This window comes from Schistocerca gregaria, chromosome 1 (genome assembly GCF_023897955.1).
Source record: "Schistocerca gregaria isolate iqSchGreg1 chromosome 1, iqSchGreg1.2, whole genome shotgun sequence".
NCBI classification, from domain to species: domain Eukaryota; kingdom Metazoa; phylum Arthropoda; class Insecta; order Orthoptera; family Acrididae; genus Schistocerca; species Schistocerca gregaria.
The window spans coordinates 960901358-960917721 of record NC_064920.1 but is presented as its reverse complement, the minus strand read 5'-3'; the positions used below and the strand labels follow the sequence as shown (position 1 = coordinate 960917721).

The following is a 16364-nucleotide window of genomic DNA, read 5'->3' as shown; positions in this document are numbered from 1 at the left end:
ACTCGGCTAGAAAGCTCGACAAAACACGTCTAAGCCACAATAAACTTCCTAAACATTTTAGTGCGGCGTTGGATAGAATATATGACTTTCAAGGGTTATTAGTCTTGAGATGCTGCCAAATTTTGAACTAAAATGTAGAATACTGTTTTTAGAAGCTTCTACAGTTATTCTTCGCCAATTCTGTAATGATGTACCCCGGTCTTGGTATATTCAAAAGCAGAATATTACTCTCCAACTTGGCTCAACATTACCCACATAATCTGAGGGACTGTGAGGACACGCTGCATTCGTGGAAGGTAACTATTCTCACCAGACTGTGTCTGTGGTAGAGAGAGCGTGACCAAACTTAATGTTTTGAGGAGTGTCCTGTTACAGCGGTCCTCTAACTTCCTGACGACAAAGGAGACATTTTCAGCTATATCTTCAAAAGGTTTTGAATATGGAGACTAATACTCTGTTATACTATACTTTTTTTCATCCTTGCAGGAGGGACCAAACGATGCATAGATAAGCTAGTGCGACGTGGTCCAACGTGAACAAGCATGATATGTTCTTAGACAACTTAAAGTAGCTGTTAATACTTGCCTGCGATACGAGTAAATTGCTACGTTTTCTCCATGAAGTCAGCGAAATATGTCTGGGCAAGCAACATGACTTTTATAGCTATATTTTATAGTTGTAGATCAGAAATTTACATTTATTCGCGACTGGCTACAATTACGAACATCTTATGATATATTAGACACTGATTAAGAGTTAAGAAGTATACAATGCTAAATAAAATAGATAACGCTGTCTAGGCACTATGGCAGTCTTCATTGGAAATTGTGTTACCTATTTATTGGCAATGACGCGTTTCGGCCTTGTGGGTCAAGTTCAGATTAACATAAGAAGTAATGTAGTGAGCCAACATCCGTCATTTAATGCCAGCATATCGCATCAAGATCAAATTTTTGCCCTTACGTCACATGCTGGCATTAAATGTCGGATGTTGGCTCACTACATTTAATGCCTGCACATGGCATTAAGACAAATATTTTTTCTTAATTTCATGTGCTAGAATTAAATGACGGATGTTGGCTCACCCCATTACTTCTTACGTTAATCTTAAGGTGCCCCACCACAGAATGCGTCATTGGAGTAAACAATAAAACAATTTGCAAATAAGACTTTTTCTAGAAATTTCTTAACCGGTTGCTGTACTAGGCACCCAGCAGGAAATGGAACAAATTTCATATAAAATTGTAATCAATGCGTCGTCTAAGTAAGCAGAGAAAAGCGAATCTGGGGACGCTGTCCAAAACCGGTCATGAAAAATAGAAAACTGGCGTCTACAGGACGACACAAATTTTCTAAGAAATCAGACTATTAAAGGAACTTAAAGAAAATTAAATGACAGTAAAAATGGATTTCGCACGATTTTATTGCCTACCTATATAAAAAATAACGAAGACACAGTAGTGGAATCTTTGTTCATAGAGATCGAATCCCTAAAAAGAAAGTGCCTAACCTGTGTCTTCAAAGAACCTCCTAATGAAGGCGGGTTTGGTCTATTTCTAACCTGCCCACTTAAGAGTCGAATTGACGTAACAGCATATAATTATAGCCGGTGACATTAACACAAATTTATCCACAACTGCTCATTCAATGCGAAATTCAAGTGTATGCCATGTTCATCAAATTTGACCTTACTTCAGCTTGAGCCTAACTATCACACAACCAGTAGTCATACACTCATGGATATCATCATCATCATCATCATCATCATCATCATCAGCCAGGAGGATCACTTGGAGATGTGGCCTCTCTGAGTCGGCGTGCAGCACAGGATCCTAGCAGGTTCTTCATTTCCGCCAATCTTGAGTTGCCCGTTCCCAGTTCAATTTGGTTGTCTTTAAGTCTCTGTCCCATCTGTCCAGTGGTCTTCCCCTTGGTCTTTTTTGGTACATTGGACTCCAGTCTAGTACTAATTTTGACCACTTGCCTCTTGTCTTCGAGCGACATGACCTGTCCGTTGGCCTTTGAAGGATTTCACTCTTTCCATTATGTCAGTGACCATTGTTGTCTGTCTGATATCGACTGCCTTCTTTCTATATTTCTTTGTGCAGCCCAGCATTGATCTTTCCACCCCTTTTTAGGCTACTATCAGTTTCCCGACAATGAACTCATTCAATATCCACATCTCACAGTCGTAAGTTATTACTGGCAGGATACATTGGTCAAAAGCAGTTTTCTTCAGCTGCGCCAACGTCTTGGGCTTAAAACCTGAGGCGTATGGTGCATACGCTTGCCAGTATAATTCAATTCGTCGGAATATTTCTGTTCTTAGGTCTCCTTCCATATTTGCCAGTTGACCCATATAGACATATTCTGTTACCCTGAAGTTGCGTACTTCAATGATGTATTGTCTTCCGGTGTCGATTGATTTATCATGATCTTCGTTTTATCATAGTTCATTTTTCGGCCAACTTCATAGCAGACTGACGCAAGTTCGCTAACCAGTATCTGAAGCTCTGCTATCTATTTGGAAGTAGGCAAGTAGTACAATACCAACGATCCTCAGGTTAATCTCTTTCCCAGAATTTGGATTCCTTTCCTTTTGCAATCTAATATAACCACTGCTTTTTTTGAGGGGAGCTAAAATAGTTTTGAAGACTTAGACACTTTGTTTTATGTCCTTTCCGATGTGAAATTTGTTAGTGTCTTCAACGACACTGAGAAAAGCCGTGAAGGTATGTATAAAACGTCTATATAGGCCTGTTACTTGCTCTGTTACACCCTCAAGCAGTGCTGGGTGACTGACCGAATTGAATGTATTTTCAAAATCTCTGAAGGTAAGTCAAATAGTTAGATGATATTTATTTGTTGCAATAATTGTTTCTCACTGAGTGAGGGTATGATCAGTTGTGCTAAACCTTGTGCGGAACCCGTCTAGCTCAGTGGGCTGGACCAGCTCAAGTATAGTGCTCAATCTAGTAGTAAAAATTCTAGTAGAAACTTTGCATAGAATGAGCAGCAGGCTGTTAGGGCGATAGTTCATTATATCTTTAGTACTACCTTTCTTCTGTATTTGGTTTATTTTGCCTTCTTTTAAATCTCTTCACTGAGTAAACAATTTGAAAATTTAGCTAAATGCTATATAGATTTGTATCCATCAGGTTTAAGATATCGACTGAGAGGTCATCACTACCTGGAGCGGTTTGTTTATCAATCTTGTCATAGCATGTTTGATTTCTTTGACTTCTAAGGAGACTATTTGTGGGATTTCGGAAGCAGAGGCCTTCAGTTCATCAAGGATTAGGATATCATGATTGAATTTCCTGTACAAGTTACTATAAAAGCTCTCAACATCTTCAGGTGTTTCTTTCTTATCTGTAATTCGGCCATGGTCTGTGTCCAGCGATATTAGCTAATACTTTCCAATCCTAAGCTTCCGCTTGGCTCTTGTGCAACGCAGCTACCTCTTTATTCGCACGAAGTAATGGCCGCTATCGACAGGGGATCTCAAGTTGATTCCGTATTTCTAGATTTCCGGAAAGGTTTTGACACAGTTCCTCACAAGCGACTTCTAATCAAGCTGCGGAGCTATGGGGTATCGTCTCAGTTGTGCGACTGGATTCGTGATTTCCTGTCAGGAAGGTCGCAGTTCGTAGTAATAGACGGCAAATCATCGAGTAAAACTGAAGTGATATCAGGTGTTCCCCAGGGAAGCGTCCTGGGACCTCTACTGTTCCTGATCTATATAAATGACCTGGGTGACAATCTGAGCAGTTCTCTTAGGTTGTTCGCAGATGATGCTGTAATTTACCTTCTACTAAGGTCATCCGAAGACCAGTATCAGTTGCAAAGCGATCTAGAAAAGATTGCCGTATGGTGTGGCAGGTGGCAGTTGACGCTAAATAACGAAAAGTGTGAGATGATCCACATGAGTTCCAAAAGAAATCCGTTGGAATTCGATTACTCGATAAATAGTACAATTCTCAAGGCTGTCAATTCAACTAAGTACCTGGGTGTTAAAATTACGAACAACTTCAGTTGGAAGGACCACATAGATAATATTGTCGGGAAGGCGAGCCAAAGGTTGCCTTTCATTGGCAGGACACTTAGAAGATGCAACAAGTCCACTAAAGAGACAGCTTACACTACACTCGTTCGTCCTCTGTTAGAACATTGCTGCGCGGTGTGGGATCCTTACCAGGTGGGATTGACGGAGGACATCGAAAGGGTGCAAAAAAGGGCAGCTCGTTTTGTATTATCGCGTTATAGGGGAGAGAGTGTGGCAGATACGATACACGAGTTGGGATGGAAGTCATTACAGCATAGACGTTTTTCGTCGCGGCGAGACCTTTTTACGAAATTTCAGTCACCAACTTTCTCTTCCGAATGCGAAAATATTTTGTTGAGCCCAACCTACATAGGTAGGAATGATCATCAAAATAAAATAAGAGAAATCAGAGCTCGAACAGAAAGGTTTAGGTGTTCGTTTTTCCCGCTCGCTGTTCGGGAGTGGAATAATAGAGAGATAGTATGATTGTGGTACGATGAACCCTCTGCCAAGCACTTAAATGTGAATTGCAGAGTAGTCATGTAGATGTAGATCTTCACACTAGCTTTACTTTCAAGACTGACTTTTGGCATATCTCATTCATACTTCTTGATGTCATCTTTCATGCTCTTCTCAGAGCTTTGCACAGTTCTATATATTGTATCTTACCTTTGCCTATTTGTAATTTCAATTTTCTTCTCTCGTCCATCGAACTTATCATTTTACTTATCAGCTTCTTTGGTCGGTTTTGAGATTTGCACAAGCCACTCATTTCTTCAACTGTGGTTTTTAGTGTCTTTGTTACTGCTTGTGCTTCACATTCTTTTAATTTTCTCTTAATCCTTCGTTGATATTCCTGTCTCTGTTCTTTGAGATTTTCGAAATTAATATTTTTTTCTTTTTACTTTAATTAGTTTCAGTCCATCTTTTGTAGTCAGTTCAAAGTTTGCTCTATTAATCGATGATCACTGTTTGTATCGAACAAGTTCAGCACAGAGACATCTTTAACGTTTTGAGGCATATTGGTAAGAATGAAGTCTATTTCATTATTCAGCTTAAAGTTAGAACTCTCTCCAAGTCCATTTGCGACTTGTTTGCTAACGATGAACGTATTCATATTAGGTGTTTTTATGTATCCTGTAAATTAAACCAGTTTCTCACCCTTTTTTCATCTGTTCATGTTTGTCAAAAACCTAATTATCTGTCTTGTACGATCCAGCTTTGCCATTAAAGACGCCAATTATAAATTTATAAAAGCAGCTTATAGATATATCCGCAACAAAACCCCAAACAGAGTAATTCGTACCATACAAACAGCTGCACCTGGCTTATCTGCCCAAGGAGAGAATGAAACCACAATTGACTACATACCTACATGCACAGTCTTTAACTGCATATATGAACTTGAAGCTGAGGCAGAAAAAAATAGTTTGGAGACGGTTTTTGATCCTTTCCCAAAGACAAACGAAAAACTTCAAGGCTATAGCAACCAACTTTCTCAACTATATGACGAATATGCTCCCCTGTAGACCAGAAGAGAGAAAACGAAACATGCACCATGGCTAAATGATGAGCTAAAGCAGCTCCTGAATCTCCGAAACACTGCACATTGGATATACAAAGTACATCCCAAACATGAAAATAAAATTAGTTGCAAGCTAAAGCGGAACAGAGTGAGTCAATTCGTGAGAAAAGCTAAACTCAGGCACGCCCACACATTAACCAACATCACGCGTAAACCGGCTGCCATAACCGTGGTCCTATTATAGGGAAAATAAAAGCTGCAGCTGACACCATTGCCCCAGCCAACGAACTGAATCGGTATTTCACATTAGCTACAACGGCAACCCTACCTCAAACAAAACAGACTTTTTGACTACAGAATTATTGATTACTTCATTGCGGTAAACGACGGTAGTCACTAAAATTTCTACGTTAAGGGTGTTACTAGAAATACCGTGAAAAAGACTATCATTCTTATAAGATCAGCATCTGTTGAACAAGATGGCATCATTGTCTAAATGGTGAAGCCTTACATTGACTCACTACTGTATTAGGATCTAAATTCTTTGCATTATATATCAATGATGTGGCATCGGTTTTTCCGGATTGCAATTACCACATTTGTATCTACGTGCGAAACTAAGAAACTTGAAGCAGCTATCGACAGTTACAATATTGACCTGCATGAGTAGAGGGTCCCTGCGGTTTCTTGCACTAATCGTTGTGTCAGCATCCGTCAGCACTTTTGGCCAGTACCATATTACATCTGTACATGTCTTGTTTGAAGGCCACTGACAACCATTAAAAGTTAATTCAGGGGCAGGGAGGGGAGTGTATGGGAAGGGGAGGTTGTCCAATGTGAATAGACCTCCCTCTTACCCCTCGTTTTGCTCTGGTGCAATAGAAACAATGCGGCTTCGTGTGCTCCGGGATGAGAACACGGTTTGGTCAGTTTTGTACTGCTGTAACAAATTACTCCAAAAATTGCATAATTGCACGTTGACGAGTAATGCGGGATAGCACGTTACTTTAAATTGTGATGCATTTTTGGGACCATACTTATATGCACCCACTTTATTTCTTACTATTTTGGATGGATATGTTCCTTGGCAAACAATGACTGGACTGAAAATGGGCATAGCGCGGAACCGGTCAATAACTAAATAAGCATTCATTTTAGTTGCAACTCTCACTGTATCTTTTTGCGTCGTATTCCAAAACTATCCTAAGAATCAAATGGCATTACGCTGACATTACACTGGCGTCTCACCAGTGTTACACTGACTTCAATGTCCTGATTTGCCATGGCCTGTGCTGCATGAAAAGCATATTACCTGCTCTATGTGTGTTCACGAATGTGACATTTCCTTCATTTCCCTGGTTCAAGAAGTAACCATTGTATTAGGGGCAGTTTTAGAGAGTAAAAACTCTAGGAGAAGGTAGATATTGGAATACATCCAATAAGAAACAGATGACGTGGTGTTGAAGTGCTTCTCTGGGATGAGTATCAGAAAAGTCATTTTAATTATACTAATACCATTTCAATTATATTAATGCTATTAAAATTGTTTTCTTAGGTAACTTTGATGTAAAGAAAAGTACTGCATGTGTGAAACCGTGGCGCGGTGTAAGAGTGCTCCTGAAGCCTCTAATCTGAGCAGGATAGATGAATAAAAAAGTAAAAGACATAAATAAATAAAATATCGCAAATATAGAGAACAGGAACTGAAGGTCGGTATGTAAGAGAACAAATAAAATGAAAGAAAGAAATTATTAACACCAATAAGAGGGTGTAGTTTGTGATAAAATTGTAGAGCAGCAGTGAAACTAGGTGTTATTCCGCTTATAGGTCCATTTCTCTATTTGTCAAATGTCACCAATATCCAGGAGCGAAACAATCAACAGTGAAGTAGAAGATAACAAAAAAAATTGTGTGTACGCATGTGAGATAGGGCCTATACTTTGTATCACAGGGCCAGATTGACGATATCATTTCTAATTGTATTCTCAGGCGGTTTTTATTAAAATAAACTTCTCTCTCTCTCTCTCTCTCTCTCTCTCTCTCTCTCTCTCCTCTCTCTCTCTCTCTCTCTCTCTCACACACACACACACATACACACACACACACATTCTCTCTCTCTGTCACATTCACACACACAAAACTGTAATCACTGTAATGACGTGAAGTTGCTCACCCTATGACGTATTGCAGGTATCCCGCCGCCATCGACTCCGCACCGTCCGCCTGAAGTCACGACGACGGAACTGCCGGTCGTCACAGGTAAAGATACTCCTTCACAAATTCTGTTGCCGTTACGTTACCTTTGTATCTTTGTATCAAGAAAGTGATGGTCGCTATAAAAATGCGTGTAAGAAGGACATTAAGTGGATTAGTCTGGCGTCAGTCTACATTCTAAAAAACAGAAAAATAAACAAATAAAAATTATCTCTCCGACATGTCTACATTTAGTGCAACGTGCAAGTAGTATTATATGTCTGTACTGGTTTTATCTTTGGTAAGTGTTGGTTCTAGTTTGTTAGACACAAAGCAAATGAAACGTTGGACAGTAAGCTCTGTATCGGCTCTGCAGGCAGCGCTGCTGGCATACTAACCATACAGTATATCAACACTTAGACTAGGATACGGCCATGTCGCGACAGTGCCTAAGTATTCCGAAGCAGATGTTGGTCGTCATGAGTTGCTGATATGTCCCATTATTCAACGGTGACCTGTTCAGTATTCACACTCACGTCCATGTCCTACCTGAGTTTGAGGTTTTGCTATCTATTTATATATTAGTTATAAGCACGTCCCCCCCCCCCCCCCTCCCCTGAACCATGGATCTTGCCGTCAGTGGGAAGGCTTGCGTGTCTCAGCGATACAGATAGCCGTACTGCAGGTGCGACCACAACGGACGGGTATCTGTTGAGAGGCCAGACAAACGTGTGGTTTCTGAAGAGGGTCAGCAGCCTTTTCAGTAGTTGCAGGGGCAACAGTCTGGATGATTGACTGATCTGACCCTGTAACACTAACCATAACGGCCTTGCTGTTGTGGTACTGCGAACGGCTGAAAGCAAGGGGAAACTACAGCCGTAATCTTTCCCGAGGGCATGCAGCTTTACTGTATGATTAAATGATGATGTCGTCCTCTTGGGTAAAATATTCTGGAGGTAAAATAGTCCCCCATTCGGACCTCCGGGCGGGGACTACACAAGAACATGTCATTATCAGGAGAAAGAAAACTGGCGTTCTACGGATCGGGGCATGGAATGTCAGACCCTTAATCGGGCAGGTAGGTTAGAAAATTTAAATGGGAAATGGATAGGTTAAAGTTAGATATAGTGGGAATTAGTGAAGTTCGGTGGCAAGAGGAGCAAGAGTTCTGGTCAGGTGACTACAGGGTTATAAACACAAAATCAAATAGGGGTAAAGCAGGAGTAGGTTTAATCATGAATAGGAAAATAGGAATGTTGGTAAGCTCCTACAAACAGCATAGTGAACGCATTACTGCGGCCAAGATAGAAACGAAACCCACGCCTACGACAGTAGTACAAGTTTATATGCCGACTAGCTCTGCAGATGACGAAGAAATTGAAGAAATGTATGTTGAAATAAACGAAAATATTCAAATAGTGAAGGGAGACGAAAATTTAATAGTCGTGGGTGACTGGAAAGGGAAACAAGGAAACGTAGTAGGTGAACATGGATTGGGGCTAAGAAATGAAAGAGAAAGCCGCCATCTAGATTTTTGCGCAGAGCATAACTTAACCATAGCTAACACTTGGTTCAAGAATCACGAAAGAAGGTTGTATACATGGAAGAAGCCTGAAGATACTGACAGGTTTCAGATAGATTATCTAATGGTAAGACAGAGATTTAGGAACCAGGTTTTAAACTGTAAGACATTTCCAGGGCCAGATGTGGACTATGACCACAATCTTTTGGTTATGAACTGTAGATTACAACTGAAGAAACTACAAAAAAGTGGGAATTTAAGGAGATGGGACCTGGACAAACTGAAAGAACCAGAGGTTGTACAGAGTTTCAGGGAGAGCATAAGGGAACAATTGACAAGAATGGGGGAAAAATACAGTAGAAGAAGAATGGGTAACTTTGAGGGATGAAGTAGTGAAGGCAGCAGAGGATCAAGTAAGTAAAAAGACGAGGGCTAGTAGAAATCCTTGGGTAACATAGGAAATATTGAATTTAATTGAGGAAAGGAGAAAATATAAAAATGCAGTAAATGAAGCAGGCAAAAAGGAATACAAACGTCTCAAAAATGAGATCGACAGGAAGTGCAAAATGGCTAAGCAGGGTTGGCTAGAGGACAAATGTAAGGATGTAGAGGCTTATCTCACTAGGGGTAAGATAGATACTGCCTACAGAAAAATTAAAGGGACCTTTGGAGAAAAGAGAACCGCTTGTATGAATATCAAGAGCTGAGATGGAAATCCAGTTCTAAGCAAAAGAAGGGAAAACAGAAAGGTGGTTGGAGTATATAGAGGGTTTATACAAGGGCGATGTACTTGAGGACAATATTATGGAAATGGAAGAGGATGTGCATGAAGATGAAATGGGAAATATGATACTGCGTGAAGAGTTTGACTGAACACTGAAAGACCTGAGTCGAAACAAAGCCCCTGGAGTAGACAACATTCCACTGGAACTACTGACGGCATTGGGAGAGCCAGTCCTGACAAAACTCTTCCATCTGGTGAGCAAGATGTATGAAACAGGCGAAATACCTTCAGACTTCAAGAAGAATGTAATAATTCGAATCCCAAAGAAAGCAGGTGTTGTCAGATGTGAAAATTACCGAACAATCAGTTTAATAAGCCACAGCTGCAAAATACTAACACGAATTCTTTACAGACGAATGGAAAAACTAGCAGAAGCCGACCCCGGGGAAGATCAGTTAGGATTCCATAGAAATACTGGAACACGTGAGGCAATACTGACCTTATTTTAGAAGAAAGAATAAGGAAAGGCAAACCTACGTTTCTGGCATTTGTAGACTTAGAGAAAGCTTTTGACAATGTTGACTGGAATACTCTCTTTCAAATTCTAAAGGTGGCAGGGGTAAAATACAGGAAACGAAAGACTATTTACAATTTGTACAGAAACCAGATGACAGTTATAAGAGTCGAGGGACATGAAAGGGAAGCAGTTGTTGGAAAGGGAGTAAGACAGGGTTGTAGCCTCTCCCCGATGTTATTCAATCTGTATATTGAGCAAGCAGTAAAGGAATCAAAAGAAAAATTCTGAGTAGGTATTAAAATCCATGGAGAAGAAATGAAAACTTTGAGGTTCGCTGATGAAATTGTAATTCTGTCAGAGACAGCAAAGGACTTGGAAGAGCAGCTGAACGGAATGGGCAGTGTCTTGAAAGGAGGATATAAGATGAACATCAACAAGAGCAAAACGAAGATAATGGCAAGTAGTCGATTTACGTCAGGTGATTCTGGGGGAATTAGATTTGGGAATGAGACACTTAAAGTAGTTAAGGAGTTTTGCTATTTGAGGAGCAAAGTAACTGTTGATGGTCGAAGTAGAGAGGATATGAAATGTAGACTGATAATGGCAAGGAAAGCATTTCTGAAGAAGAGAAATTTGTTAACACCAGGTTTAGATTTAAGTGTCAGGAAGTCGTTTCTGAAAGGATTTGTATGGAGTGTAGCCATGTATGGAAGTGAAACATGGACGATAATTAGTTTGGACAAGAAGAGAATAGAGGCTTTCGAAATGTGGTACTACAGAAAAATGCTGAAGATTAGATGGGTAGTTCACACAACTAATGAGGAAGTACTGAATGGGATTGGGGAGACGATACGTTTGCGGCACAAGTTGACTAGAAGAAGGGATCGGTTGGTAGGACATGTTCTGAGGCATCAAGGGATCACCAACTTAGCGTGGAGGGTAAAAGTCGTAGAGGGAGACCAAGAGATGAATACACCAAACAAATACAGAAGGATGTAGGTTGCAGTAGCTACTGGGAGAGGAAGAAGCTTGCACAGGATAGAGTAGCATGGAGAGCTGCATCAAACCAGTCTCAGGACTGAAGACCGCAACAACAACTTAAGCACGTTTTCTCCACGTGTAGAATCAGCTCAAGAGCAGAATCCCATATAAACCCGTTTTATTCCATGTGTAGTGTCAGCTCAAGAACAGAATCTGATTGCCAGATGGCGGATTATGAAGTAGTTGAAGCAAGATTGGGGTGGAGTGAGATCGGCTGTGGTCTACATGAGCGTGGGCTTATAATGAATATGTTCCTTATTAAAAATTGTATTACAACATCTAAGTGCGAGTGCAAAAATTGAAGGCTTGGCGGTCAACAACACAAGTAAAAAATTCAGAATACTGGTGATGCCAGAAATAAAACAGTATTTCGCCCACACAGAAACACAATAATTCGAAAGTCTAGTGGGCAACAACAATACATAACAGAACATATTCTAAAACATATCCATGCATTGGATAGATAAAATAATTTTGCTCAACCCAGATGAACTATACAAGTGGGTTCCAACAAAAAATTATAGCTTGCTAAGACCATGATTATCTTCCCAAGCTGTTACATTAAACAGCTAAGACAAACGAACAGCTCAGTGTGATATCTACAATGTGCTACCATCTTCCACCATCCACCAGGCCAGCCGAAAAATACAACACAACTACGCAGTTACACAGAAGAAACATCTACGTGGATCATAAGGAGAGCAGCATAATACACAGTAACTTATCACCAGTATACAATAATGAAACTAAGGTCCCTCCGTGTATATAATTTCACACTTAAAATATTAGTCTCACTTACTCCATGGCCCTGCTGAGCAAACATGCGATTCAGTTGGGACTGTCTTCTAGGCGTCACTTTGCTTCTGTTCAACCGCATAGACACAAGCCGACTTCGCTTGTCTTCTAAATGAGACTGAAAGTCCTTGCAAAGGCTTGCACCACTATGAACAGAGTTAATGAAACTAATTTGAATAAACTGCGTAGTTGCTTAGAAACAGTCACTGGTTTTTTTCTGAATTTGTTTATTGTCATGACGGTTTCGGGTTTAACTCATCAGCCGATGACCTAGTTTATAAACAGACAAGAGTAATAAATGCTATTCTACAATTTTTACAGAAATACAAATATGTACAGGGTGATTAAAAAAGAATACCACAACTTTAGGAATTTAAAACTCTGCAACGACAAAAGGCAGAACTAAGCACTATCTGTCGGCGAATTAAGGGAGCTATAAAGTTTCATTTAGTTGTACATTTGTTCGCTTGAGGCGCTGTTGACTAGGCGTCAGCGTCAGTTGATGCTAAGATGGCGACCGCTCAACAGAAAGCTTTTTGTGTTATTGAGTATAGCAGAAGTGAATCGACGACAGTTGTTCAGCGTGCATTTCGAACGAAGTATGGTGTTAAACCTCCTGATGGTGGTGTATTAAACGTTGGTATAAACAGTTTACAGAGAATGGGTGTTTGTGCAAAGGGAAAAGTTATGGACGGCCGAGAACGAGTGATGAAAATGTAGCACGCATCCAGTATCTGGAGATGTTAGAGAATTGGCTGTTCCCTCAGCTCGAACAAGAAGCACAACAATTCATATTTCAGCAGGATGGAGCGCCACCACATTGGCACTTATCTGTTCGTAACTACCTGAACGTCAACTACCCGAGGCGATGGATCGGCCGCCAGGCAGCCCGTGACAGAGCACTTCATCAATGGCCTCCAAGAAGCCCTGATCTTACCCCCTGCGATTTTTTCTTATGGCGGTATGTTAAGGATATGGTGTTTCGGCCACCTCTCCCAGCCACCATTGATGATTTGAAACGAGAAATAACAGCAGCTATCCAAACTGTTACGCCTGATATGCTACAGAGAGTGTGGAACGAGTTGGAGTATCGGGTTGATATTGCTCGAGTGTCTGGAGGGGGCCATATTGAACATCTCCGAACTTGTTTTTGAGTGAAAAAAAACCTTTTTAAATACTCTTTGTAATCGTGTTTAACAGAAGGTTATATTATGTTTCTTTCATTAAATACACCTTTTTAAAGTTGTGGTATTCTTTTTGAATCACCCTGTATAATACTCAGTTGTGAAAGAACAATATTTAAGAACAAAAGGTTATCCGATGCAGAAATACATACAATTTTAGATAAAAATACATGACACGTTGATGTAGGCCTCAGACACTGCCGTTACTAGTACCCAGAATAACAGGAAGCAACATTAGTTGCACCAATGAAATACTTCACAAGCAATGACCAGCGGCACCCTGTGTGCTGGGTGGACGGGCCGGTCAAGCTAGGTGTCATAACAGTGTCGATGCACGTTTATAGAACGCCACACAGATTCGCGGCCAACGTAAGTGTTACATTTAAATTTTAAAGGCAAAATTGCCGGTAGTGCATTTCAGTGCATAAAACATTTAAAAATAGCTTGCCAACTCACGGGCAAAAATACTATCTTTGTTACAAAAATTCAACTGACATATTGCATAAAACCAGCGAATAAAAATCTTTACAAGGCTTTTTATTTGTATAAAATGTAAAATTGCCAAGAAATGAGCAAACGAAATATTTTACTGCGCAGATTGGCTATGTAATTTAGCATAAAAATACATTTTCATTTATATTACAAAGTAAAAGTTCTTGAGTCGTTGTTCATCCGACCAATTGCAAATGCTCGGATGAGCAATGACCCAGCCACAGAGACTTTATAAATTACTTTCCAATAATTATATTGGCCTGTGTTGTTACACACCGCCGCAGTGTAATCAGCCAAATGCTCTCAACCTTGCCACTAACAGTTATGGCTCACAATAACCGTCACAGAGTTCTGTTGTATAACACTGCGCGTTTCCATGACCCTCTCCTCTCCAGCTGCCTAGACCAGCAACTATGAATATGAAGACATATACAGCTGACACGCCAGGACTGGCGCAGAATCAATTTTTTAGCCACCATACAGTACACTTCGTAATTGTGACAAGTAGAAGAGGCCGCATTTGCACCATGCCATAGGTTAGCTTTTCCACTAACTGCGGCCACTGCAACTCCATGAGTCAACTTCACTAAAGCAAGGAACTGTGGTCGGAAGCCATAACAGGCACCCGCAACACCCTACAACTTGTCCATCAGTGTCCCTAGAGGCCTCGGTCTATGTTCCAAGTCGATGCTTCGCTGGCCCTCAAACTGTACACACTTCTGCACTGAATTACACCTACCCAACAAAGCTCAGAGTGACGCTGCTGCTGGCTACACATCTACAACAGACCAAATGGTGAGAGTTGAGAAACTTACTCTCATATGCGCGACTGGTTGCAAGGGCGGGAACAGGTGTACTAAACACATCAAAAAAGTTTTGCACCACCCCAGTTCCCAGGACTACTAAAGATAGACGTTGACTGTGAATACAGTATTACAGACACAGTCCGTTTGATTGTTCAGAGATGTCACTAAACCCGCCAAAAGATGTAAACAACTATGCCCGAGCAGCGCCTATTAGAAGGAGATGCACGGCTCGTGTTGTCTGTAGTTCAACCATGCCTAGACGGTCAACACCGAGTTTCGATCGCGTCCGCCTTGTTATTTGTACCAGGAAGGGCTCTGAAGGAGGGAAGAGTCCAGGCGTCTCGAAGTGAACCAAAGCGATAATTGTAATCTCAGGCTTCCGCGGCGTTGTCACAGTCAATAAAATGCTTCTGGAATTGAGGCCGCATTGTTATCTGTAAAATTCCAACGTTTCGGCGACTGTTGCATGGAGCCTTCCTCATGGTGTATTGCTAACACCCTGAGGAAGGCACCTTGCAACAGTCACCGAAACGTAGGAATTTTACAGATGACAATGCGGCCTCAAATCCAGAAGGATTTTATTGACATAGCGATGGTGATTGGACATGGAGGAGATACATAGAGACAGGAACTGCCGATTACATGCCTCACTCAGGCCGCCGAAGGGCTACTAGTGCAGTGGATGACCACTACCTACGGATTATGGCTCGAAGGAACGCTGACAGCAACGCAACCATGTTGAATAATGCTTTTCGTGCAGCCACAGGACGTAGTGTTACTCCACAGACTGTGCACAGTAGGCTGCATGATACGCAACTTCGCTCCCAACATCGATGGCGAGGTCCATCTTTGCAACCACGACACCATGCAGCGCGGTACAGACGGGCCCAACAATACGCCTAATGGACCACACAGGATTCACATCACGTTCTCTTCACCGATGAGTGTCACATATGCTTTCAACCAGACAATAGTCTGAGATGTGTTTGAGAGTGTGTTTGGAGGTAACCCGGTCACGCTGAACGCCTCAGACACACTGTCCAGCGAGTGCAGCAGGCTGGAGGTTCCCTGCTGTTTTGGGGTGGCACTATGTGGGGCCGAAGCACTGCTCTGGTGGTAATGAAAAGCGCCATAATGGCTGTACAATACGTTAATGCCATCCTCCAACCTTATCGGCAGCATATTGGCGAGGCATTCGTCTTCATGGACGACATTTCGCGTCTCCATCATGCCTATCTTGTGAATGACTTCCTTCAGAAAACGGCAACGTTTGTTTAGAGTGGCCAGCATGTTCCCCAGACATGAAACCTATCGAACATGCCTGGGACAGATTGAAAAGCGCTGTTTATGGACAACGCGACCCACGAACCACTCTGAGGGATCTACGCTGATACGCCGTTGAAGAGTGGGACAATGTAGACCAATAGTGCCTTGATGAACTTGTGGATAGTATGCCACGACGAATACAGGCATGTATCAGTGCAAGAAGACATACTACTGGGAATTAGAGGTACCGGTGT

The 16364-nt window shown here is 41.3% G+C and overlaps 1 protein-coding gene across 1 annotated transcript in view; it reads left to right on the top strand.

Annotated features, from left to right (window-relative positions):
• LOC126310273 (lachesin-like) overlaps positions 1-16364 on the top strand; it is a 1180447-nt gene that overhangs the window by 1102374 nt on the left and 61709 nt on the right. The window contains exon 8 of the mRNA XM_049992111.1: positions 7761-7829. Coding sequence (XP_049848068.1) covers positions 7761-7829 — 69 coding nt within the window. The remainder of the gene's footprint in view (positions 1-7760; positions 7830-16364) is intronic.